Raw genomic sequence first — 27,887 nt, 5'->3', positions numbered from 1 at the left:
GTGGTTTGCCATCATCGGTGGGACGGGGACACTACAGATATGGATTTAACTAGATATTTACTTTGTGGGTTGTTCTAACATTTTATTAAATTGCCTATTACTGCACTACATGGCGCTTTGCTTTCTTTACTGGGTTGACACACATAGGAGTGGTGGGGGAAATTGCATGTGATTCGGACAGGAACCGCCCTGCATTCTTGTTCAAATCACATGCGATTTTCGGCCATTCATTTTTTTATGGACACATATCACACCGCAAAATATCGATACTCGGTATCGGTGAGTGCTTAACAGAAATATCTTGCTCGCTCTCGCCAATAAAAAAAAACAGTATTGGTCCAACCCTACTGGAGAGTGACATTCATATGATGATGAAAGGTTTATATGCAGAGCAGACAGAAAAAACTGAACACAGAAAACAAGAAAAAGCCTGAAACCATTTACCTTTCAAGTACTGGGGGGATGACAAGCTCCGGGCGCATCAGTGCAAGATTCTGCAGAGCCTGAGCTGCCTCCAGGCTTCCAGTTTTACTGAACATGGCCAAAAGAACTGGCTGAATTATACTTTCCACAAAGTCCGTCACATCTTGGTCACTCAACTTGTGGCATTCAGGCACAGGGGTTAGCCAAGATGGCTTCTTGTATCGCTCTCTATGTAGCCTCCGTACAACAGAGCATGGCAATCTCTGCAGAAGTTTCATAAGCTTTGTCTAGCAAAACCAAAAAGATGTGTGAAAATATTAGTATGCAAAATTATGACACAGACATTATCATACATAAAGCAAAGTTCCACTACTGGAAGTCTCTTGTAAAATGTCAAGCTGCCTGGTTGTGTCTGGTTTCCGAGTCACAAGTAAGCGGAAAATGGAGACAGGAGGAAAGTAAGAATTCTCTCTGTTCCAGGTCATAGATTCAGAAAGTTCTGAAGCATCAGAATGGCAGCCAGGCAGCTAGCATTCTGAGAAGCAGAAGTCAGCAATGGTAGCCTACAAAATTCTTCCCAAACATGTTTTCTGTGAGATGTACAGAAGAACAGTTAGGGCTCATTTACATTTGCTTCGGCTTCAAAACCAATTACTGGCTAGTTTACACTTGCTTCAAAACAAGGCTTCGGATACTCTTTGTTAAAGCTCTCTGAACGCCAGTCAAAGCTCCTGTCACTAAATAAAATGGTTAGCTTACAGTCCTGTTTACACCTTCCTTTTGCCTTGCTTTGCTTCAAAAATGATATCCCATGTAGCTTTAGTGGTGCTTCAAAGCCTCCAAAGAAGTCTATGGCAAAGCTTGCTTGAAGTCTCACTGAAGCCCCACCAATGCCTCATCGAAGCCCCACCAAAGGGGCAGGGGCGGATCCGGGGGGGGGGGGGGCATTTGGAAATTGACACCCCCCCCAAAGAAATTTGTTGCGGGTGGGCAGCTGAGAGAATGGCTGCTCCTCAGGCGGGCCAGGCTGCCTCTTGGCTCGGTGTGTGAGCGGGCAGACAAGAGAGCGGGCAAGCCGGATGGCTCGTTGAGTGAGCGGATGGGGCGAGAGAGTGGCTCGGTGTGTGAACAGGCAGGCGGCACGGCAGAGGTCACGAGAGCGGGCGGTTAGCTGAGTGGCTCAGTGTGTGAGCGGGCAGCTGGCCAATCAGCGAGCTGGCGGGGAGCAGAGAGATGACATCTCTCACCACCCTGCCCCCGCCCTGCATCCCTGCAGTAACTTCCGCCCTCACTATGCAGGCAGCAGAGACATTACATCATCTCTCTGCTGCCTGACTCTGGGTGGGACAAAGCAAGAGACAAGCAAAACACCACCTTTGCAGGCAAATGACAATCCGCAAGGTGTGGCAGGTGACACAGCAGGTGACAATCCACAATATGTGGCAGGTGACATGGCAAGTGACAATCCGAAACTTGGGGCAGGTGATGTGGCAAGCGACAATCCACATCTGGTGGCAGGCGACGGTGGCAAGTGACATACTAAGGCTCCCTCTGATTCTGCATTATGGCGAGTTGAACCATTTAATTTTATATTACAATGTAATAATATAAATAATGCGCTTCAATTATCCTGACACCATAACAACCATGATGTCAAGATGATTGAGGCGCCAACACCAGTCATTTCACCGATAAATTGGCCACAAAAAAATATATATATATTTTCTTTCAGTGTCCCTCCCAAGACTAGACTCTGGATCTGCCTCTGCACCTAAGCCTCATCAAAGCACCAACCAAAAGCAAGGTGTAATCAGGACTGTAGGATAACCATTTTATTTAGTGACAGGAGCTTTGATTGGCGTTCAGAGAGCTTTAGCAGAAAGCGTCCAAAGCCTGAGTGTAAACTAGGCCCTAACTGACACCTTCCGCTGCATACATATTTACACTATACAAATATGTACGTGTTAGAAATTATCTCAATATATAGCACGCGTTAAATTAAAAAAAAAAGTGATCCGTGGGCAGAAAATTGCACAAAATTATAGCTAAGCTCCCACTGGTTTTGCGAATATAAAGAAAACCCCCCATCTAAAGGTGCACTGTAGTTACTGAAAAGTCTATTAGTAAGAATTAAGAAATAGATTGTTTATGGTTAGAAAATATCCAAACCCAAAAAGGAGGACATTATTGGATGGTAATGCCATAAAAGATTTGTCTACCCCTCATGGTTTAGAAAAAAATAAACAAAAAAATTGTAAGCCTTGATGTTCATCTACAGACCACTTAAGGCTCTCATTCATGCTACATACCGTGACCTGAATTTTTGCACACTGGTGAAATGCAAGTCACCACTAAGGCACATAGAAAACAATTGTTTTCTATGTACCCTGCTTACAGCACAACACTGCTGTGATGTGCGGGGCAGTGTAATGCAAAAAATGCAGCATGTTTCCGCAGCACACTGGAAGGCACCCCATGTAACCACACTGCAGCACAACGAGCAATGAAGGAAGTAGGACTGAAAAACAACTAATCGATTATTAAATTAATTGATTACTATTTTCATAATCGATTAATCGGCCAGTAACATAATGGGGTTAAAAAAAAAACTAAAATTAGCCCTTTATAGTACAAAAAATAGCAAATAATCACTACTGTAAATATTACTTTCACAGTTTTACAGTAAAAAAAATAAACCCCTTTACAGTAGTTATCTGCTTTTTTTTCTCTCTTTTTTTTTTTTACTATAAAGGGCTAATTTTAGTTTTTTAACCCCATTACGTTACTAAACGTCTTAGGCCTGGTTCACATCTATGTGTTTTTTTGGTGCTTTTTGCAGAAACGCACTACAGTTCATTTACATGGTTTCCTATGGGACACGTTCACATCTGTACTTGTTTCAGCCACTGCGTATTTAGAAAAGATTTGCTCTCTGAGTCTGATATTTACCAGATTCACCCTTTAATAGTATATACAGTATATATCTTCGAATAGTATATACAGTACATCTCCTAATAGTGGTATATACAGTATATCTCCTTTAATAATATATACAGTATACTTACCATATAGTTGGTTATTTTTTTTACCACTGTATACAGAGATATTTAAGAATAAATTGCCATTTTTTTAAACACTTTACATACTGTATTAGCTAAATTATACACCACACTTTCTCTTAAGATTATTAACCGATTAATCGAAACAATAATCGCCCAACTAATCGATTATGAAAATAATCGTTAGTTGCAGCCCTAGAAGGAAGCGTCACTATGTAATACTTCAAATAAAGTTGATAAATGTCTCCCATTACAGTCAGGCAAGTAAATCCTGAATCTACACTCTATTGCCAAAAGTCTATGGACAGCTGACCATCACACCTATGTGCACCTGCCATCCCATTACAAAATTGTGGGCACCAATATGGAGTTGCCATAACCCCATATTGGTGTTTACTTAATGGCATAACTTATAAAAGGCCATTCAACCCGACTACCTTCTTAAAGCGGAGTGCCACCCAAAAATGGAACTTACACTTTTCGGAATCCTCCCCCCCCTCTGGTGTCACATTTGGCACCTTTCAGTGGGGAGCAGATACCTGTTTAAGACAGGTATTTTGCTCCCACTTCTGGGCATAGATAGCCGAGCCACCTGCAGGTATCTACGCCACTTCCAGCACCTTCTCCGTGCCCCCCGCTGTCTTCTGGGAGACACACAGTTCCCAGAAGACAGGAGGGACCAGTGGGATCACATAGTGTGGGTCGCGCATGTGCAGTAGGGAACCTGGAATGGAAGCCACAAGGCTTCACCTCCTGATTTCCTTACCGAAGATGGCGGCACCTCCACCCGAGAAACATGGGACGGGTTGGCTTTGGGTGCCGACATCGTAGGTGTCCTGGACAGGTAATTGTCCATATTTTAAAAGTCAGCATCTGCAGTATTTGTAGCTTCTGACTTAAAAAAAAAAAAAAAAAAAGTTAGGCGGAACTCCGCTTTAAAGTTCTATCACAGTTGATCAGCAGGCTAGTCATGAGTTTAGCTCCGATTACACAATATCTTCAAGGCTGCTGATGTTGTTGGAAGTTTTCACACTTTTCCACACCTATTTTTACAAAGTTGCTGTCAAGCATTTTCTAAACAAAGGCTCATTTCATCACTGCATGTTGATGTCCCTGGATAGTGCCTTGGAAGAACCGTAAAGAGGAGTGCCGTTTCGTAATGTCTAGCACTTGTCTGACCGGTGCCACAGAACAAAGCTCTGAAAGCCAAGAAATAGTATCTCCCCACTACAGAAGAAATCCAAAACACCCGAGCCCTTGTATATAACCAATTGGTGCCTCCTTTATTTACATAGCTATATCTTTTGTGTGAACCAAGGCAGACCTACATAAATTAACCACTTCAATACCGGGCACTTTCACCCCCTTCCTACCCAGGCCAATTTTCAGCTTTCAGCGCTGTCCTACTTTGAACGACAATTACATGGTTATGCAAGAGTGTACCCATATTCGATTTTTATCATTTTTTTTTTCAGACAAATTAGAGCTTTCCTTTGGTGCTATTTAACCACTTTCAGACCGGACCAATTTGCTGGTCAAAGACCAGACCACTTTTTGCGATTCAGCACTGCGTCGCTTTAACTGACAATTGCGCGGTCGTGCGACATGGCTCCCAAACAAAATTGAAGTCCTTTTTTTCCCCACAAATAGAGCTTTCTTTTGGTGGTATTTGATCACCCCTGCGGTTTTTATTTTTTGCGCTATAAACAAAAATAGAGCGACAATTTTGAAAAAAAAAACGCATTATTTTTTACTTTTTGTTATAATAAATATCCCCCAAAAATATATAAAAAAAACTTTTTTCCCTCAGTTTAGGCCGATACGTATTCTTCTACATATTTTTGGTAAAAAAAATCACAATAAGCGATTATTGATTGGTTTGCGCAAAAGTTATAGCGTTTACAAAATAGGGATAGTTTTATAGCATTTTTATTAATAATTTTTTATTATTTTTTTTTTTTTTTACTAGAAATGGCGGCGATCTGCGATTTTTATTGTGACTGCGACATTGTCGGGGACCCATCGGACATTTTTGACACATTTTTGGGACCATTGTCATTTATACAGTAATCACTGCTATATAAATGCAGTGATTCCTGTGTAAATGACACTGGCAGTGAAAGGGTTGACCAGTGGGTGGCAGTGTAGGGGTTAAGTGTTCCTAGGGGTGTGTTACTAACTGTGGGGGGGTTGGGCTTTCATTTAGTGTACACTGATCTCTGCTCCAATCACATGGAGCAGAGATCAGCGTCACTAGGTGCTAGGCAGAATGGAAAAATGTTGTTTACACAGCATTTCCTCCATTCGGCCGCTCCGTGAGACGATCGCGGGGATGCCCGCGGCGATCGAGTCCGCGGGTCCCGCGATCGGACTCACGGGGGTCCCGACCAGTGCGGGAGCGCGCCGCCGGCGGCGCGCTCCCGATGGCAGGGCGGCATCGAATATTGGACGTACCTGTACGCTAATATGCCTGCCCGTGCCATTCTGTCGACGTACATCGTCGTTCGCTGGTCGGGAAGTGGTTAATCACCATTCGGTTTTTATATTCCTCGCTAAATAAATGAAAAAAGACCGAAAAGTTTGAAAAAAAAAAAAAGTGTTTTTCTTTGTTTTGGTTTTAAATTTTTGCAAATAAATTTCCTTCCCTCATAAATTTAGACCAAATGTATTCTGTTGCATTTTTTTTGCTGAAAAAAACCCACATCAGCGTATATATTATTTAGTCTGGAGGAACGTTAGAGACCACAAACTATGGTATAAATCTGAAAAATCTATCAATCCTGATGTACCGACGGCCGATCTTATTTTGTGGGGCCTGAAAATGCCAGGACAGTACAAATATCCCCCAAAGTACCCATTATTGGAAAGTAGAAAGTCATATTTAGTGAGAGGCATGGCGAGTTTTTTAAAGTAGTAATTTTTTTGTCAAAATTTGCTGGAAAATGAAAAAATTACAATCAAAAAACTTTTACTTTTTTTATTTTTATTACATACTAGCACCAGTGCAGTACAGCATAAGTTGAATCCAAGTCGGAAAAAAGGTAAATTTTTTAAGTGTAGCTCCAGGCAAAATAAAGCTTTTTGAATAGCATAGGGAAGGGTTAACAACCCTGTAAAGTTTGTTTTGATGTCTGTGCCCCTGTTCAGAAGATTTGACCTCACTTTCTGTCCCAAGGACAACTGGATTTTGAATATTTTGTGGCGTTATGGAAACAAGGATTGGTGATAAAGCACCAGTGGAGATTCCTATTTCCCATAATAACTGTTAGCCCTTGTACACACGGTCGCACATTCCGTCAACAAAATCCGGATTTTGTCTGACGGATCTTGTCCGAAACTGTTGCATGCACACGGTCGGACAAAGTTGTTGGAAAATCCGTTCGTTCGTAACGTGATGACGTATTTTCTTTACGACGAGACTATGTTCAGGCTAGTAGCCAATAGCTTTGGTCTAGGAATTTGATCTGAGCATGCGTGGCACTTTTTCCGATCGGAATTCTCTACAAGCGATCGGACAAAGTCCGATCGGATCATGTTGTCTGTAAATTTTAAAGCTCACCTTTAAAACTTTGTCGGTCAGAAACAGTGCGATGGAGCCCACACACGGTCGGATTATCCGACAACACGGTCCGATCGGACATTTTTCGTCGGAATGTCCGACCGTGTGTACAAGGGCTTACAGGGGAGAATTCCTAGTAGAGCTGCACGATTTTGGCTAAAATGAGAATCATAATTTTTTTTTTTTGCTTGGAAGATAGGTCACGATTCTCTCGGCGCAACATCCTTCACATTAAAACAAAAAAAAAAAAAACTGGGCTAACTTTACTTTTCTTTATTATTAATTTAAGTGCATTTTTCCCCAAAAATTGCATTTGAAAGACCGCTGCTGGGCAAATACAGTGCAACATAAAATATGGCAGCAATTGACATTTTATTCCCTAGGGTCTCTGCTAAAATATATATGTTTGGGGGTTCAAGTAATTTTCTAGCAAAAAATATTGATTTTAACTTAAGAAACAAGTTTCATAAAAATATTTAGACTTTAAGTGGTTAAACTTCCTGCATTTACAGGTTGTTAAAAACTTGTCAGATTGCCTGGATTTTTTTCTTTAGGGCCAGTTCAAATCAGACGCAGTTCAGTTCGCTTCTTTCTGCACAAAAGGCATGCACGGTGTTTTCCATTTATTCCAATGGCTCTAGTTCACACCATGCAGTCAGTTTCGGGTTAGTTTCTGCACCAGAAACTGACTGCATGGTGTGAACTAGAGTCATTGGAATACATGGAAAACACTGTGCATGCATTTTTAGTTTAGAAAAAAAAAAAAAAAGCACACGGAACAGAACGGAACTGCATCTTGTGTGACCTAGCACTTACACAAAGAAGTTTATCCTTTTGATCTAAGAAGGAAGAGTTAGTTACAATGTTTCATGTTGAAAACTAGGCAGACTGCCCAGATGTTTTCTTTTGACAGCTGAGTTAGCAGATAAGTCTCTCCACTTGTTATATGAAAGAATTGGCAAACTCTGCAATGGAGATCGTATGGGGGTTGAATCGAGATCACTATTTTTTTTTAACAATTAATTGTGCAGCTCTACTTTCTAAGGTAGATTTCCTCTCACTTCCTGTTGTCTCCCTCTGTTTGCAAGTCGGATGTTTGTAACTAGGAGACTGCATGTACAGTGTTTCCATAGTATTACTATGGTGAAGTGATCAGGATTTTTTTTGTGCACATTATGATCGTTTATACCAGTGAATTTCATTGGTATAAGCAACCATTTTTTTCCTCTATTAAAACTGATTCAGTGTGTTTTGTTGCGATTAGCTGTGATTGTGCACAGCTAATGACATGGTAAAAATGATCTGCGATTGGCCCTGTCTGTACCATTTGATCACTGTGTCTAATCACAGCTAGCAACACAATTGTACACAATAAAAAGGCATGAAAAGAAGCCATCAATTGTTTACAATTGTCATGTGATCTGCTGTGATTGGTCGGAGATCACATGGTACTGGCAGTGGGCCGGTACACTGACCAGTCATCAGCTGCGTCTAGTGGATAGTCACATTTGCTCATGACCTCAACCAAACTGTCAAACCATGTGTAAGCACCATGGCAGTTGCAGATCAAAACAGAAGCAGCTTCCTTGGCTGTAAAGGAAAGGAGGGTTTAATTCCGCTTTAAGGCTGTCAGCAGATCGGCCTCTACAAGCTCAGCAGTGCCTAGAGAGCAAAAGTACGCTGCGTTCCCACCGATGAAGATGAAGGGGCTCAGGTAAGTAAAACGGGGGGCTGGGGGGCCAGTGACTGCCAGGTGTTTTTTCACCTTAATACATAGGATACATTAAGGTGAAAAAACACAAGCTTTTACAACCCCTTTAATAAAAATCATCCTCATAGCCCTAGCCTTAGTAGAACGGGTTTAATATTATATGTGCTGCCCATTTCCTAGTAGAGGCGGAACTCTGACAGCTGCCATGTCATAAATAGCTCAAGATTCTTGAAGAGATGCAACGTCATGATCTGTGAATGCCTCGAAGGTCTTTTCTTAAAACGGCATAGCTGTACCAAGAATGTTCCTTTAGACATGCTGGATGAATACATGCTTGGCAAACAAAGGGATTCCTTTTATATATCCATTACATTGATCATGCAGGCAGAGTACTCACCAACCACCTGCCATTGTTTGACGGATGGTAAAAAGAAGCAATGCTATTGAAGAGCCCCGTTAGATGTTTCTGTACAGTCTTGCTTGGTCCTCCCTGCACAGAACAAAACACATAATCAATAAAGGTTTATGATCAAGGTGGGGGATGTAGAAATCTGAAGCCGTCAAACCAAGCAGCGAGCAAGATAATTTTTTTTTTAATATACTAAAAACACTTATAGGTCTAAAAAAAAAATGTGCACAGCAACAACAAAACAAAAAATTGCCATCTTTAGCCTAATACAAATACTTTCTATGATCCTCAGTGCCATATTGTGTCCATAATACTATATTTTCCGGATTGTGGTATTTCAGTAAAATGTGGCTACTAGACGATGCCAACGTTTGTCACATTCGTACATTAAAGTGTGGTGAGGGATTGGAACCCCTGTCAGGTTTTTATTGCTTTCTGGCTTTATTTACTGGAGTTGATTTACTAAAAGCAAAAGGGCTGTTCATTTTGCAAGAGAGTTACACTTTGCAAGGGAATTTTCCCCCACAGCTTAGTGAACGTGGTGAGATTTTAGTTTGTAATAAATACCCGATGGATGACGTACAAATAATTTTTTTTTTTCGTGGACATGACTGAATAGAAGTCAGCAGAGAGCCGAAAAATAAACAGTCCAGACACATGAGTGGATCCCGACCATAAGTTCGCAATCTTTCCCAAGACAGGACCAGCTTTGTGGCTTCAGCCAACAGCGGGCTTCAACCTGTTGTCTGCTGAAAACAGATCAAAAGGAGTGCAGTTAGTTCTGCACTCCTGTGATCCAAACGGGATTTGGCTGTACTTCTCCTTTAATAGCAACAAGTATGAATTCAACTTGATATCAGCCTCTTGCAATCCCCTATGCAGCAGAGCTCTGACGGAGTAGGCGAAACCCATCAGCTGCACTGCAGCGCTCATATGCCAACAAGAAACATGTAGCTAACAGGAGAGAACATAATGAAAGATGTCAGACTGCTGCTTCTCCTTCACTGAGAGAAGAGACAAGATCCATTTCTATTACAATAAAATAAAACTAACATTTGCTGTGTGGTATAGTGGTGTAAACCTCAGTAATTAAGATAAAGAAATACAGGTTAATTGGGGCCCAGTTGATGTTTCCCACACTGGAAGAATGCCAGTCACTGTCGGAAAACTATATTTTATAAAGTGCCCAGTTCCCACTACAGCACAGCCTGGACAAATACAGACAGTTAGGCACCACATGTCACCCCACACTGAGCTGCTGTGCGGTGACATGAACGAATTGTTACTTCATGCAATTCAAATAAAGTTAATGAGAAAAGAAAAAAGGAAACTGTGCAATGCGCTAAAATGTGAATCACACTGTCCCCCAACCACGACACACTCGCCTAATAAGCGAGCCCCCTCTCGATCCAACAGTGTGCACAGGAGTCCCGGGTCTCTTTCTTCTCATTGGCGGAGGCACAGCAGCGGGAGCCATTTGCTCCCATAGCTGTCAATCGCTGTCAGTGAGCCAATGTGGAGAGAGTAGAGGGCGGGGCTGAGCCACAGCTCTATGTTTCTTATGGATGCATAAAGCGGGGCTCAGGAGCGAATACGCACCACTGCCCCCATAGCAAGCGGCTTGCTACTAGGAGCACTGGTCAAGGGACAGGAGCACCACCAGGGGGCCTGATAAAAATGGGAATGGAGCTGCTCTGTGCAAAACCACTGAACAGAGCAGGCAAGTATAACATGTTTGTTATTTAAAAAACAAAAAAACGATCTTTTAATAAGTCCAAGGAGGTGCATGACAGCTCTCTTGACCTTATCTCTATTATTTGTATATGACAGGTTTAGGGCTCTGCCAGACTCGGGGCTGTGAGAGAGGCACACAGAGCAGCTATGCTATGCCCGGGTCTTACATCTGCTGCCCCATTCAGAGAAGCCTTTGTATTTTGTGAATGAGTTCACAAAATACAAAGGCTTCTGTGATTGGCCAGAAGGAGGGGCTGGCAAAGTAGTTTCACCAACTAATGTTGAAGAGCCCAGGAATACAGATAGCCGTTTTCTGAGTGCACAATAAAACCGATATAAATATTAGAGATAAGCCCAGGAAATATCATGCAGCCCCATTGACTTAACACAGTTACAAAGCTGAATTCCAGAACTACAGTGATGCTGTAAAGTGCAATAGTCATGCAGACGCACCAATTCATGCTGCAGCCATGTAGCAACATTTGGTGAATAGTTATATATAAAAAATAAAAAAAATGTATTTTACGTAAATCAGTCAGGAATGAGTTAGCCATTCTCTGCAATGGGGAGTGCCCCAAAAATGAGTCATTTCCTATGGCATTAGACGCAGGTGCTGTTCCAAAAGGGCACTGAGCTTACATTTTATCAAGTGATTTTAATATAACCTTTACATGTATTTATCTAATGCAACGTCACAAATGCATAAACGTAGCACAATATGCAATGACTAATAATTCATAACAAAAGGTGCTCTGATATACCTACTTGAAACAAAGTTTGGTGTATTGATGATGTATCCCTCTCTAGCTCAGGTACATTCTTCTCTAAAAGCACCGAGCGGTCAGGAAAACAAAACAAGTGTGCAATCGTCTGGGTCTCCTGTGCACACAGCCTTCAAATGCTACCGCAGAAAATCCTACCACATGCAAGTCTCTAACACAATTACGACATGCAATGCAGACCTCTTCTTGATTTTATCTAGCCCTTGGGGCACTATTTTATCCACTAACAAAAGGGCCCAATTACTTTCAATGACACCAAAGATGGGGTGCAGTTCCTTCCAATTACATCAATGATGGGTCCCAATGACACCAATAATGGGGCAAAATACCTCTTGCTGATGCCAAAAGATAGGGCATGGTTTACTCCCACTGATAAAGGCTAATTTTCTACTCCTGATGGCCATGGTTCAGTCCCACTAAAGTCTGACGGACCACAAACTGGCCCTTTGTTTGGAGACCCCTGGCCTAACACATCCTTTCTCAGCCTTTTTACCCAGAGGAACTCCTAAAATATTTTTTAGGTCTCAGGAAACACTAATACCAAATCATTGAGGGTCAATGATATAAAAAGCCTCTCAAAGTGAGTGCCACCCTTACCAGACAATTAAAAGATCATTGGTGTCATGCTATTGATTTTGCCAAATGGTTTTGGCCCTTGATAGGAGGTCACTCAGCCACAGTTCAAGGAACCCCTAGAAAACTTCAGAGGAACCTTGATTGAGAATGACTGGTCCAACATATCCTTTACCTATCCAGTACTTGAAAAATAGCTACGGAAAGCACACAAGACCCAACTAGTAAATAACTATGCGTAAATAAATGATACTTTTTATTTTACATTCTAGAAAGCCAAAAAAAGTGGCATAATCCCGATTTTACATTTCTCAGATGCGATCTGGAAAGAGTTCAAGGACTCCAAGGGTCTCTTATCTTTTGGAGACCAAAATAATTCATCCTGCTCCATCAATATAATCTGGGCATGCACTCCTCTCAACTGTTTCCCTGACTTTGTTTACACTTTGTGGACCTATCCACTAATCCAATTATACCGGATTGAAGAAAACAAAACATTTCAGCCTCCTTAGGACTACAGTAAAATCAAAGAACGAGACCAGACTCCATGGAAATCCCACTGGTAAGTTTATTGTGTATAGCTGGTTGCTAAAACAGTCCCCCATCCTTCGGCTGTACCCTTCTTACATGCTTCGCCCCTCCTAGGGCTAAATCCAAGATGTATACCTCAATTATTAAGCCCGAAGAGGGGCAAAACAGTTATTAGGACTTGTTAAGTAACAATCACCATGTCTTAATGCCAAGCTACAGTGTTTAGTTGACTTAGTTGGTTATGTTAGTGCTTGACAAATTTGCTTTAAAATCTATGAGCCAGCTAAAAAAAGTTTTATTTTCAATGACAAAACACCTTCTCTTATGTAGCCCTGATGTGTAGCTTGATAGATGACACAGAGGTGCTAGTTTGTGAAGGGGGAAAAAAAAAAAATGCTTTTTTTTGTTTTTAGATGTTAACCTGCCTACCGGCCACTGTTACCCCCTTCCTGCCCAGGTAAATTTTCGGCTTTCAGCACTTTGAATGACAATTGCATGGTCATGCAACACTGTGCCCATATGACATTTTTATATTTTTTCTGAGACAGGTGGAGCTTTATTTTGATGGTCTTTAACCACCACTGGGGCTTTTATTTTTTTGCTAAACAAACCAAAATAAATAAAAAAAAAAAAAAAAAAAAAAAAGGAAAAAAACTTTTTTCTTAGTTTCTGTTAAAATATTTTGCAAATAAGTAATTTTCTTCTTTGCAGATGGGCATTGATAGGCTGCACCGATGAAGAGGCACTAATGGGTGGTTATCAGTGTAAATGTGCATGTCAGAATTGCTGGCTACCGGCTCTCCTTTCCTCACGCTGTGACAGTTCGTGAGAAAAGTCCTGTCAATAGCTGGCAAGTCTGTTTACAGTGTGATCAGCTGTGATAGGACACAGCTGATCACATGCTAAAGGAGCGCTGTGATTAGCCTTTTACCTCTCTCTGTGGTCAGCTGTGTCCAAAGGACACTGTGATCACAGAGTACATCCAATGCTTCTGGGAGGACATTAACCACTTTCCGACCAGCCCGCGCAGTTACACTGTGGCAGGTTGGGACAACTGCACGACCCGGCGCAGCTATACGTCGGCTCTTTGAAACATTGTAGCAGGTGCTCGCCCGCAGCATGTTCCCAGCGGGCATGATGACCGCCGGGCACCTGCAATCGCTCGTGACAGAGCGAGAACCAGGATCTGTGTGTGTTATCACAAATCACGATTCGGTCAGGGGAGAGGAGAAAGATTGTGCGTTCCTACTAAGTAGGAACAACAATCTCTTTCCTCCTCTAGCCAGCCACATTTCCCCCCTTATGACAGCTCCGGAATACACCCATCACAGGTAATGCATGCCATGTTGTGGTACCAAAGAGGGGCACGAGTAATAAATAATTACTTTTATTATTAATATTAGGAAATGCACGCCCCTAAAGCCACCAAAACGAGGATGTAAATTCCCTTCTGCATTCTGCACAGAGGCTTGTCTGATCTCTAAAATTGGGCTTAAAACCAAGACCTGCATACTAGGCTTGAAAGGGTTAGGGGGTGCTGGGGTATGCAGGGCAGTAATGTTCACAAGCCATTGTTCTGGTGCCTATCACAAGGTAATGTTGGAATTTGCTCTGTAATAAAAACTGTCTGCGTTTCCCAGGGTCCTATTCCAGTGTTTTTCCCTGTCTTTTTCCAAAGCTTGTATGAAAACAGTTGGTTGCTATGAGACAACATAGATGGCTTTATGAAAAACACCTGATAGAAAAAACAAACCCCTTTGGTTTTATATGGCAACGTGAGTAACAGCTGCTAGTTAAAAAGGACTTTAATCCATCATAATACTTTGCTGCCTACCATCATTGCAGTTATCCATATCACGGCATGTCCAATGTCGTAAGCATTAGCCAGTTGTCTTGGTACAAGCACTTGACTGCTTCCTACAGGGAGATTTAAACTACGCAGAATCCGGGTAAACACCTGTAATAAAAGCACATGTTGAGTGTATGGCAGGAACATCAAAAACGCACACTTTGCAAACAAATATTATCAGCTTAAGTCCTGCAACAAGTCAGTACTGGCAGCTTACCCATAATGTGCAGTGGGCAGCAGACAGGACAAATGTAATAAATCAAGCCAAAGCTTGAATAGGAATACAGCAATGCTCCCAATTTGTGATCAGAGCTTGGTTACTACTTGCTTAATATGCAGAATGTACAGAACGGTTAGCCTTGTTCTGATGATAACAGTATCAGTCTCTTAAAACATTAGCAGTCTAACTAACAACTTACATCCAAGTGCTTCATTTTTTTAATCTAAATCGTTCATGGGCACCCTCACCGATCAACTGTGAAGTCTGCAAGAGAATGGCGGCAACTTCAAGGCTAAGACAGGCCATAGACGCTGCAAATTTCTCTCCTGCTCAGCAGGAGGGATTCCCTGGTCTTCTCCCACCAGGAGAAGACAGTGAACGTCTATAGCAACCTCTTGCGATTATCGCAAGCAAATCCAGCAGGCTGGTTGCACTCAAGTTGATCGATCAACTTGGTACATTCAGCCTGCCCATTAATGGTTTTAATCTCGGCCGGTTCCTGCTCAAGTATTTGAATAGTCAGGAACACTGGGTTTCAGGGCAACTGAGGCCATCTGGAATCTGAGAACATGCGCGAGAACCTCTAGGTGCCTCCTCCTCAGATTTACTAGCAGTTTACAAGCTGTAAACTGCATGCAGGTTTCCTTTAAGCGCACCCTCAAAAGCAGCATTTGGCTAAATACTCTGGGCCACTCATATCCAAAATGCTCTATAGCAGAGGTCAGCAACCAGTAGATCACTGGCAGGTGACTGGTAGATCATGGTCTGGGCTTGCTTGACCCACCATTCCAAAACACCAGAGTGCAATGCAGAGGGACTACTTGTAAAGTTGAAGCTGTAGAAGGGAGCAGGAGCCGCATAAGCCGAAGCCTCCTCTGTAGCGCTGGCTCCTGTCCCATCCTAAATGCAGGGGTTTATGTGAGCTTTCAGAAAGTGCACCAAACCTGCAGGATATAATAGAAGGCTTTGGCAAAGTGCAGCTAACCCAGCATTGTTATAGTGGGCTCAGAGCAGTAAGGGTTCATTTCCATTTGCAGTTTGGGGGGCATTTTTACCACCCCCTCCCAAACTGCACTCCCTTTATCTGTAGTGGCCAGGGGTGTGCACATATCGCAGCAACAGTTATACGCCCTGTCATGGTTGATGGGTGTAGCACCTGCCAAGCATGACCCATTCAAGTGAATGAGGCCACTCTGCAAGTGCCCTGCAACTTTGTGCACTATAGCAAATAAAGAGCTAAAGTAGGCAACGTTGAGTTGCTTTCTCACCACCTGCTTTAACCCCATGGACCCCGCAGAAGCATGCAGTTGTAGGGCGCTTGCAGAGTGGCCCCATTTACTTAAAGAGGAACTGCAGTCTGCTCGCATAATTTGTAATAAAAACACCTTTGCCATTCTGAAGCTTCCCTCCAACCACTTTGCATATTATTTTATATATACTGTGATTCTGTACTTGCCAAATATGCTGCAGAAATCTCTCTCCACTGAGTTTTGCTGCAACCATTTTAACTGTGGGCAGCTGAAGCGGCTGCCCTGTTTACTTCCTGGATTTACACAGACACACCTCCAGCTCTGCAGCTTTCATTGGCCCTCTTATGACTCACCCCCTCCCAGCAAACTCTCAAGAGAGAGATAGAGCGCTGTGCCTGATGTCATAAGCCTAGGGTTTTTAACAGACAAACAAGCTGTGGGCTGTATAAGGTATTTACTGGCAGAAAAATAATGTTTTACTATCCAAAAGTTAAAACAAGAAGAGCTGAAGATTTAATAGACGGAAAGTTGAAAAAATAACTGAAGGTCCGCTTTAAATGGGTCACAACTGGCAGGCAGTAGCACCCACCAAAAGCAACAGGGGGTTAAATTCCTGCTGCAACATGTGTACACCTCAGGCTGCTGCCTCACCTGTATTAAACCAATGATTGCCGCGCAATGCACACGATTGCAACTCGGCAGTACAGCAATTAGAGGTTTAAATCCGGTGTGAGGAGGCGACACTGTGCCCGGTATTCTAGGACTTCTCACATGTTGTTCAGGTAGATCGCCACCTCTTTAGGGTTGCCTACCCCTGCTCTACAGGCTATAGTGGGTTGGTTCAGGGTGAATTCAGCCATTGGATGTCACTGAAGTCAGTAAGGACTCGAGTGCCCGATGGTTTCAGGACGATAACTGCAAAGAATTGTTACATTATAAAATCAGACAAACTACAAGTGCTTACCTTTGGAACATAAGGATCCCAGTCAATGTACCCAATGTTATCATTTGCCAAACGTGCAAAGAGGTTCACTAGGTGCTGTGGTACGAAAATAAAACACAATATATTAGAAACTTCAATAGGCTACATCCATACCTAATATGTTACAAACAATACTGGGGTCTTTAAAAGTGGTGCGGGGTGTGAATGTTCAAACTCCAAAAAAGCTTATGGGGCAGAAGTGCGGGCTTGCTCCCAATCCGGAATCTTTGTAAACCTGGCCATACATTATACAATTTTCTTGTTAAATTTTAGTTAGATTTACCTTCAACTATGTAGTCCAAGGGCCTAACTTATCACATGTAATTTGAAATTATTTAGGTACGACATTACATGGTTTTGGTAGATCTAAAGGAAAATTCAACAAGAAAATTGTATAATGTATGGCCAGCCTAACCATAGACACTCACACAGCATGGCTCAGCCCCGCCTCCCGCTCCCTCCTCCCAGGAGTTGATTGACAGCAGCTGGAGCCAATGACTGCCTCTGAGGAGAGAGGGAGAATGGCGATCCTGCTGCACTGAATCTATAGAGGAGTCCGGTAAATATCATGGGGGGTGTTTCTAAATCCAGGAACATGCATTAACTATATTCGATCCTCCACAGTATACAGAACATGGACATGAAATTATTTTAGTAAATATAAACTACTAAATACCTTTTGCCATCAGCAGTATACAGGCATACCCCACTTTTAAGTACACAATGGGGTTTATTTACTAAAGAAGGAAAGCGCAAATCAGGCTCACTTCTGCATAGAAACCAATCAGCTTCCAGGTTTTATTATCAAAGCTTTATTGAACAAGCTGGGGTTAGAAGCTCATTGGTTTCTATGCAGAAGTGAGCCTGATTTTGCACTTTCCAGCTTTAGTAAATAAACCCCATTGTGTACTTAAAAGTAGGGCATGCCTGTATAGCAGTCTTGTGACTCCTATCAGTGTCTGGATAAAGCTTGAAGGAGGAGTTTACATTCTACTGACTGTCCTATGAGGCTGCAGGATCCTTGACCCTCTGTCTGGACAGTGCTGATTGGCCCTGTGTTGATCAAATGCACCCTACCAAGGGGGAAAATATAAATATAAATATATATATATATATATATAAATATATATATATATATATATATATATATATATATATATATATATATATATATATATATATATATATATACATATATACATATATATATATATATATATATATATATATATATATATATACACTCTCTAGCAAAAGACACCAAACTGAGCATGTGCAGTGCGACTCCAAAGGCTCAGTGGAAGATCAGGGACAGTGGAAGAAAGTGAGGATCACAGAAGACCGCATCAAACAGCCTTTTTACACTAACCCCTTAGGTTCCACAGGGAGTAGAACAAGCATACTTTATTGCATATACAGACTGATTTTACTATTGTGGGTTTAGTAACACTTTAAAGCTCATTTCCTACTTTAAGGATGTTAAAATATATAAAGGTCTACAGCCCGTCAACGGGTTTAGTTAAAGTTCACAAACTACATTTTCATTATTTCTAGAATGCGATACCTACCCCTTCCCACTGAGGAAGATTCTGAACTGAAAGCCAAAGGCCCATAAATTCATCGAACCACAGTCTAGAAAAAAAAATAAAAAATTTAAAATGTAATTTATTTATTTTAACGTGTCATTTGTGTTAACACACCACAATTTTATTTTATATCTCATGTATCTTTAGTCAGGTACTTACTTAAAACCTTTATGATGAAGCTCTGGAGGCAGGGAGGTAGGCAAAAATAATTCAAAATAACTAATGGCCTTTTGCATGGTTACATCAAAAGGACACATTAAAGGCCGCCATTCTTCTAGCATTTCTGCCGTTGCATCATCAGGAAAATAACTGAAAAACAGGAAGAGCAAAAAAACAATGCTAAATATTCTGAGCTTTCTGACATCATTTCAGACATTACCAAAAGAAAGGAGATTAAAGTGGAAGTAAACCCATTAAATTAACAGTTTCAAAAAACAGTTACATTCCCGGCATGCCAGAAATGTAACTGTCACATTGGTTGTGCTCTCAACCAAACTGTTAGACCATCCAATGGCTGGCGTCATAAGTGATCACATGTGCAACAACATGGCAGTTGAATATTAAACAGAAGTCAAGATGGCAGCTTCCTTGGCTGAAAATGATAGGAGGGTTTACTTCCACTTTAACTATTAAACCCCCCCCCCCCCCCCCAAAAAAAAAACAAAAAAACAAAACAAAAACAAAAAAAAACGCAGACTGGCAGACATTGGGGTCTCTGCATCATCACAGCCATAGAGTCGGGATCCGTCCAGATCCCTGGACCGACACACAGCTCAGCAAACTGCTGAGAGCCCAATCCGGCTTCTCCCCGCCCCCACCACAGCCCAGAGCTCCAATGAGCAAGGAGGGGGCAGAGCAGAGAGCTGTGACCGACAGTCAGCTCTCTGCTCAAGGAGCTGTGAGAACCGAGCAATCAGTGGTGTGGGAGAGAGACGAACAGACATTGTTCTCCTCTCTCTCTAACCCTGGAAGCCAGGAGTGACGAGTAGCTTTTAACTTTTGGTTCCGCCGCCTTTGTTTACCTGGTCACCAGGGGCCAGTTAAGTAGTAGATCAGATCGATCTGTGTCCGGTTACATGGGAGGCCAGGAAAGATTTGGGGTCTACTGGACCCCAAATGTCTCCATAAAAAGAGGACCTGTCACGGCCCATGCTATCACAGGGGATGTTTATCCCCTGTGAGAGCAAAAAAGTTAGTACATATTAAAAAAAAAATTTATATATATATATATATATATATATATATATATATATATATATTTTTTTTTTTTGAATAAAATATATGTAAAAATATAAAATTGAAAGTGCCCCCGTCCCACGTGCTTACTCGCAAACGCGAATGCATACGTTACTCCCGCGCGTATATGTAAATGGTAATCGAACCACACATGTGAGGTATTGTCGCGCAACATCAGAGCGAGAGCAATAATTCTAGCACCAAGCCTTCTGTGCAGCTCTAAACTGGTAACCTGTAAAGGCGTTTAAAGTGTCCCCTATGGAAAACATTAAGCACTGGAGTTTGCCAACATTCCACGGGCAGATGCAATTTTAACGTGTGACATGTTAGGTATCTATTTACTTGGCGTAACATCATCTTTCACAAAAATTTGGAATGACGATTTTTTATTTTTTTTTTTTATTCATGAGTGTTTTTTTTTTCCAAAAAAATTGCGTTTAATAAACTGCTGCACAAATACTGCGTGACATAAAAAAATGCAACACCCACCATTTTATTCTATAGGTTCTCTGCTAAAATTATATTATATATATTATTTTGGGGGGGGGGGGGGGGGGTTCCAAGTGTAAAAAAATAAACTAAAAAATAAAAAGGATTTTTACGCGTGCTAGAGAAGTGTCAGAAATGGCCTGGATGGGAAATGGTTAAACTATTAAATAAATCAATAGACATAATATACATTTAATTCACTTTTCAATAATTTTACTTACGGTCGACAGGCTTTCACTAGTGTTTTTAGGACACCTTCCACAGAGCTGAAAAAAATAGAAAAAAAAACCTTTTCAATGGTCTGTTCATAACACATACCCATTTATTACAATTTTGTGTCGTCCATAGAGCAGGGAACGGTTAGCACTCCAAGCTTTTTACTGAGATTTGTGTCCCTGTTGGGAGATCTCCTCATTTCCTGTTTACCTGTCTCTGTGACAGGAAGTGAAGGAAAATCTCTCCAGTAAAGTAGCACACTGCAATAAAAACAACATTTTTCAAGGAGTGGAAAAGAATTAGAGGTTTTAATTTTGTATGGCCGCTGGATTTATCTAGAGTTGGACCACTGTTTCTTAGCATGGAACTCAGTTTTCCCTGAATCATTCTTTGCTTTGGAGTTGGCAGCTAACTTGCCTGGACTGTGGCACTCCATGTCTCTGATCCAGGGTAGGTGATATTTCAGGGCAGCCACCAGAATCCAAGAAAAGACAGAGGTTCACCTCCTGCAGACCACCACATGAAAAGGGGGCTCTTTGAAAAGGAACTCTTATGGGATTTTGGGGGGGGGGGGGATCTCTGATGCGATGGGGGGGGGGGGGGGAGATCACTGATGAGATGCGGGGGGGGGGGGGATATCTCTGATGAGATGCGGGGGGGGGGGATATCTCTGATGAGATGCGGGGGGGGGGATATCTCTGATGAGATGCGGGGGGGGGATATCTCTGATGAGATGCGGGGGGGGGGATATCTCTGATGAGATGCGGGGGGGGGGATATCTCTGATGAGATGCGGGGGGGGGGATATCTCTGATGAGATGCGGGGGGGGATATCTCTGATGAGATGCGGGGGGGGGGGGATATCTCTGATGAGATGCGGGGGGGGGGGGGATATCTCTGATGAGATGCGGGGGGGGGGGATATCTCTGATGAGATGCGGGGGGGGATATCTCTGATGAGATGCGGGGGGGGATATCTCTGATGAGATGGGGGGGGGATGCGGGGGGGGGTCTCTGATGAGATGCGGGGGGGGATGCGGGGGGGTCTCTGATGAGATGCGGGGGGGGGTCTCTGATGAGATGCGGGGGGGGGTCTCTGATGAGATGCGGGGGGGGGGTCTCTGATGAGATGCGGGGGGGGGTCTCTGATGAGATGCGGGGGGGGGTCTCTGATGAGATGCGGGGGGGATGCAGGGGGATCTCTGATGAGATGCGGGGGGGGGGTCTCTGATGAGATGCGGGGGGGGGGTCTCTGATGAGATGCGGGGGGGGGTCTCTGATGAGATGCGGGGGGGATGCAGGGGGATCTCTGATGAGATGCGGGGGGGTCTCTGATGAGATGCGGGGGGGTCTCTGATGAGATGCGGGGGGGTCTCTGATGAGATGCGGGGGGGTCTCTGATGAGATGCGGGGGGGTCTCTGATGAGATGCGGGGGGGTCTCTGATGAGATGCGGGGGGGGGGGTCTCTGATGAGATGCGGGGGGGGTCTCTGATGAGATGCGGGGGGATCTCTGATGAGATGCGGGGGGGGGGGGCATTTTATATACAACTTTATAGATCAGACCAAAATGAGGGGGACAGAGGGACATTGCTCAAAATCTGGGGCAGTCCCTCAAAATCAGGAACAGTTGGGAGCTTTGAGTAACATTGACCCTAGCCAAATGCAAAACTAGTGAAAAAACTGTCAGAAAAGATGAGTAGGGGAAAAAATGTCAATGGCCTCCGCCTGTAAAACCATTCCTGTTCCGGAGGTCGTCTCATTGTTGCCCATCTAGTGCACCTGTTGTTAAAGCGGTAGTAAAGTCTTTTTTATAAGTTTAACCTACAGGTAAGCCTATAATAAGGCTTACCTGTAGGTAAAAAAAATCTCTCCTAAACCTGTACGGTTTAGGAGGTATTCCCCTCGCAATGCGCCGCTGACTGCAGCGGTGCATGCACACAGGGGCTTCTCGGCTGAAAGTCCGGCAGACGCCAGACCCTGCCAAAAAGAAATCTCCGTGGCTCTGTCCACTTACAGTGCCGGAGCCGCGATACTCGGAAGACATGCCGAGGGAACATGTCAGCTCCCTTGGCGGGGTTCGGGCGAGATGTCAGGGCATCGTTCTAAGGTAAGTATTTCATAATGAGCCAATATGCGGTGCATACTAGCTCATTATGACTTTTCCCTTGCAGGTCAGAAAAAAAAAAAAAAAACACGTCAGCGGGTTTACTCCTGCTTTACACCAAAGCAACTGAAACCGATTAACAACCCCCTCTACTAAACTGACCAGATCAATATCCCAGAAATTTAATTGACTTGATGCTCTACTTTAATTTTTTTGAGCAGTGTATATTTATTATATATAATTATAAAACCAGCAAGAACATGAATTGCTTTCAAAATGAACAAATTAAATCAAAACCTAACCCAAAGACATTAATAATATATTTGCCACTGAGTTCAAGTGCTCAACAGACCTACCCCCTTTGGTAAATGGAAATATAAAAACCATGTAAATGCGATGGAACTCGCACAGCCGGGTCCTGGCTCAGCGCGGCGGCAGAAAACCGCAGCACTAGCTGCGGGACACCGGCGCAAAGCCCACGCTGAAATTTTCTATTAAATTTAAAGATTCAAAATAAGACATGGAAGGGGCTCCGGTTCTAACTTGACAAAAAAATAACATCTCATTTTCAGAGATTTTCACAGGTCCTGCCCGGCGTCGAAGACAATTATGTGCACAAGTGTGGATTTTCAGAAAAGCCAAAATCACACACATGGGCCACATGCTGGGGGACTGACAAAGACATTCACACCATGGTAATTGCCTGGATTAGAAGGTATGGGAAAAAAAAAAAAAATAGCTACAATTCAGAGTCAAGGCTATTAAGGTCACACTGATGTTTAGTCAGTATGGCACAGTCATTTCAGGACTGAAAAACACTTAAAATAACAAAACCTAAAAAAGTCAAACTGAAGTTGGCCAACATCCCGTCCATTTGAGTTCCATTGGGTCCCATGTAAGCCACAATGTTAAAGCAGAACTACTGTAAACTTTCTCAATCATCATGAACTATTCTTAAAGTGATTGTAAAGGTAGAAGGTTCCTTTAACCTTCGTTTTTTCAACTTAATGTATCCTATGCATTAAGGTGAAAAACCTGGCAGGGACTGCCGACCCCCCCCCAGTCTCTCTGCACGGGGTTCTCGGCTCTTGATTGGATAGATTGATAGCAGTGCAGCCGTTGGCTCCCGCTGCTGCCAATCAAATCCAATGAAGCAGGTGCCGGGGAGGCGGGGCCGAGTCATACATTTGGCAGGTATGGGCACCGAATGCTGGACTCAGGAACGAGCCCGCAATGTAACACCCCCCCCCCCCCCCCGGGAGAGTGCTTCTCCTAGGGGGTTATCTGATGTGGGGAGGAGCCGGAAGAACTGCCAGTGGAGCCCAGAAGATGAGGTTCGGAGCTGCACAGTGGAGGCAAGTATGATATGTGTCTTTTTTTTTTTTTTTTAAATAAACAAACCTTTGCAATCACTTTAATTCATTCATTGCATTAATATAAAAAGTCTTCTGTGTGCAGCAGCCTCCCCAGCACCCCTAATACTTACCCGAGACCATCTCTATCCAGTAATGTCCACAAATGTTTTGCCCGTCCAGGACTCTCCCTCCTGATTGTCTCTTGCTGCTGCCAATCAAAATAAGTTAGCCAATCGGGAGAGAGTGGGGGGTAGGGCCAACCTGCAGCTTAGGTGCCCCCATAGCAAGCTGCTTGCTATGGGGGCACTCAACAGGAGAGAGGAGCAACGAAGAGGGAACCGAGAAGAGGAGGATCTGGGCTGCTCTGTGCAGAACAATTTCACAGAGCAGGAAAGTATGATGTGTTTTTTTTTTTTCTTTAAGAACAACAAATTACTTTAGTATCACTTTAACGACTTTCAGTCCAATCACATCATATGACGTCATTGACTGACTGGGGAAATGTGAATGATGCCTGTAGCTGCAGGCATCTTTCAGATGATATCTTTAACAGGCAGCAATTCTGTGCACTGTAAGTACAATCATAGCGGAAGTTCAGCCGCTTGATTGTTCTTACAGGCAACAGGAGGGGGCAACCGCCCCTTTCCCGCTGCCCTCCTGTGCTTCTCCGGGCTCGCCTGTACGATCGGCAGACCAGAGAAAGAATCTGCCACTGCTGGATGTTGATCATAGAGATTTCCAGTGACTAGATGGTCCCCAGTCATCTTTCTGAACTTCGGAGGCCCGGGCTCAACATTAGGACTTCACGTCCGGCCAGCGGAAGTAAACAAGGCCGCGATCTTGGCTGGAAAGAAAGACATTTTTATCTCAATCTTTCCAGCCTCGAGGAGACGTGGGGTTTATATGACCCCACATCTCCCCATAAAGAGGGCCTGTCACGCACTATTCCTATTACAAGGGATGTTTACATCCCTTGTAATAAGAACAAAAGTGATAAAAAAAAAAAAAAAAAATTGAAAGAGTGTAAAAATAAAACAAATTCAAGTAAAATAAACAAAAAAAAAAATTGAAAGCGCCCCTCTGTGCTCACGCACAGAAGCGAACAAACACGCAACTCGCACCCGCATATGTAAACGTCATTCAAATCACACATGTGAATAGGGGTGCAACGGATAGTCACCAATCCGAGATCCGAACGGGTCACCCTGTTCGGATCGGCACACGGCGCGATCCGCGGAGCACTCCGTGACCTCGGACTTCGGAAAGGCAGCAGCTTCGGCCTAGCTCCGGAGCGGCGGGCATCTTGGTGCACCTGTCAAATGACGGAGCGATCGCTTGTAAACAAACCGGCATCATGATGACGCTGGTTCCTCTCCCCTTTGTGTACAGATCTGTACAGTGGAGGGGAGAGATCGGATGGCAGCAGAGCTGTGGGCTGGATCTGTAGTGATCTGTAGTAGTCTTTGATGACCTTAACACCGAGTTCACTATATGGACCTCTTATTTATACATGAAGATCATACCCACCCCCTAATCTCCTCTTCTCAAGAGAGAATATATTCAGTTCCTCCAATCTTTCCTCATAGTTGAGCTCTTCCATGCAATCAGTTTAGTTGTCCTCTACATTTTCTTCAGTTCTCCATCATTTTTGGTCAACTGGTGCCCAAACCTGAACCGCGTTCCTCCTGAGGTTGTTAGGGGTTCCTTGAACAACGACCAACTTCTGCCTCTCAGATAAGTTCCTACTGACACCATTGATCTTTTTAGCTCTCTGTAAGGGGGTAATACTTCCCAATGACAAGCTTAAGAACCATTTTTCCCCACTGACCATCACACGAACGTGCATGTGAGGTTCAGCGAGACCTGAAAGTTATTTCAAGGGTTCCTCTGTGTTAAAAAGGTTGAAAAAAGGCTGAGCTAAACATTAGCACTTGTTTTGGAGCTCTCTCACCAGTTATGTCCTGAGACCTTTGTGTGAAGCTGGTTAAAAGAACACTGAACCTGAAAAATGAATGTGGAATTCTAGACCTAGCAAGAAATTTTAGGAAACAAGGGAACTGAAGTCAACAAACACGTGAAAGACGTTAGGCCACAGCTCTACTTGGCTGCCTGTTCCCTGGAATTGGTCCAGTCCTATGCCCACATTAGCAGGCCAACATGATGGGCCTGGCACCCAGATGTGTTGATCACAACAACATGAGATCAGAGAAACCATGATCAGAAAACAATCTGTCCCCAACACAGAGTCATACCAGTTCTGCTTACCAGGAAGGAGGACAGTAGATACTAATAGAAGAAAGAAGACACCTCTCAGCTGATACTGACTGCAACCAACACTTCCCTAAGCTCCTTTTAGCTCGTTAAAAATAGAACGCGTCATCATATAGTTGGGTAAAACAACAAAATAAGTTTAATAGTATTTTTAAAAGTTAAAAATGGTTGTAAACCCATTACAACAACTTTATGCTACAGGTAAGCCTATAATAAGGCTTACCTGTAGCTACCCCAGATACCTCCTAAACCTACACGGTGTAGGAGATATCCCCTGTATGTGCCGATGACATCAGAACATGCACACTGGGGAAAACTGAAGCAATGGCACATATGCGCCGTTGCTTCAGTCTGTGTGCCGTCACAGGTGGCGCGCGCCCAATCACAGTGCCGGAGCCACGATATCCGGAAGTAACCCCCGGAAGAGATGTCGCCAGCTGGAGGGGGAGACGAGGACAGCTGCGGGGGCTTCATTTTTGGGTAAGTAATTCATAATGAGCTAGTATGCTATGCATACTAGCTCATTATGCCTTTGTTTTGCAGGTTTTTTTTTGTTTTTTGTTTTTACCAGGGTTTACAACCACTTTAGGCTCCATGCACACTGGAGCTCATAAACTGCAGTTTATTGGAGTTTGGGCGTTTTTTCTTTAAAAGCCCATAAACTCCACTCTATGTTAACCTGTGTGTCCATGCACACATGGATGTTTTTTAGCGTTAATGAGCAGTGGAGTTTATGGGCTTTTTTCCGAACGCCAGAAATTCACGTTCAAAGTGCAGTTTTTTACCGCCAAAAACGTCAAACGCTCATAAAACACGCGTCAATTAGTGTCCGGCGTTCTATTTTTTTTCAATGCATTGTGGGATTTTTGGAGCGTCCTCTGTGTATTTTTATTGAAAACACCCATAAACGCTAACGCTAATAAACTCTCATAAACGCTAGTACAAAATGCTGTTAAAAGCACGTTTTTCAACCAGCGTTTTCTGCCAGTGATCTGGCGTCCAGAAAAAGTTTTTTTGAGCTTCAGTGTGCATGAAGCCTTGAAGTTCATGTTTGTAAAAAATAAAAATAAATGCACGTCTTTTTGCAGGTATAAAAAAAAAAAAAAAAAAAAAAATTCTATGGGCTTGCAAAGCAATGCACCCGTGATCAGCAGTGGAATCAGTGGTGCCAATCGGTACAGCAGGCAGGGAAACTAAAACGATGTTACAGCATAAAAAGGATAAAGAAGCGGTCCGGCAGCTCGATGTAACTTGCTGTAAAAATCGATAAGGCCTATATTAATACACAGTAAGAATCTATTTCGCAGAAAAGGTTAACACATTTCAGCCCTACTTTATGCCTTAGTCACATGACTAAGGTCCAGCGTAGGGCTGAAAAGTGTCAACCTTGCTGTGAAATTGATTCTCACTGTGTCTGGATGGATTATTAATCACTTGCCAACTGCCTCCTGTAGCTTTATTGCTACGCTGCGGCTTGGCTGCACAGGATCACATAAATATATGCGATTTGCATTGCTGGATAGGGGGGTGTGCGTCTCCTGCCCCAGC

The 27,887-nt window shown here is 43.1% G+C and overlaps 1 protein-coding gene across 1 annotated transcript in view; it reads right to left on the bottom strand.

The window, feature by feature from the left end:
• The window catches only part of PSME4 (proteasome activator subunit 4), a gene marked incomplete in the record, with an annotated part of 200,084 nt that overhangs the window by 120,473 nt on the left and 51,724 nt on the right, over positions 1-27,887 (bottom strand). The window contains 7 exon segments of the mRNA XM_077485552.1: positions 445-710; positions 9,150-9,242; positions 14,616-14,738; positions 17,065-17,139; positions 18,651-18,714; positions 18,828-18,977; positions 20,615-20,659. Of these exon segments, the coding sequence (XP_077341678.1) occupies positions 445-710; positions 9,150-9,242; positions 14,616-14,738; positions 17,065-17,139; positions 18,651-18,714; positions 18,828-18,977; positions 20,615-20,659 (816 nt within the window).

Source organism: Lithobates pipiens, unplaced genomic scaffold, assembly GCF_037356315.1.
Source record: "Lithobates pipiens isolate NorthernLeopardFrog02 unplaced genomic scaffold, aLitPip1_a1.2 Scaffold_18, whole genome shotgun sequence".
In the NCBI taxonomy this organism is placed as follows: Eukaryota; Metazoa; Chordata; class Amphibia; order Anura; family Ranidae; genus Lithobates; species Lithobates pipiens.
The sequence above is the reverse complement of the archived record's forward strand: the minus strand, read 5'-3'. Positions and strand labels throughout refer to the sequence as shown.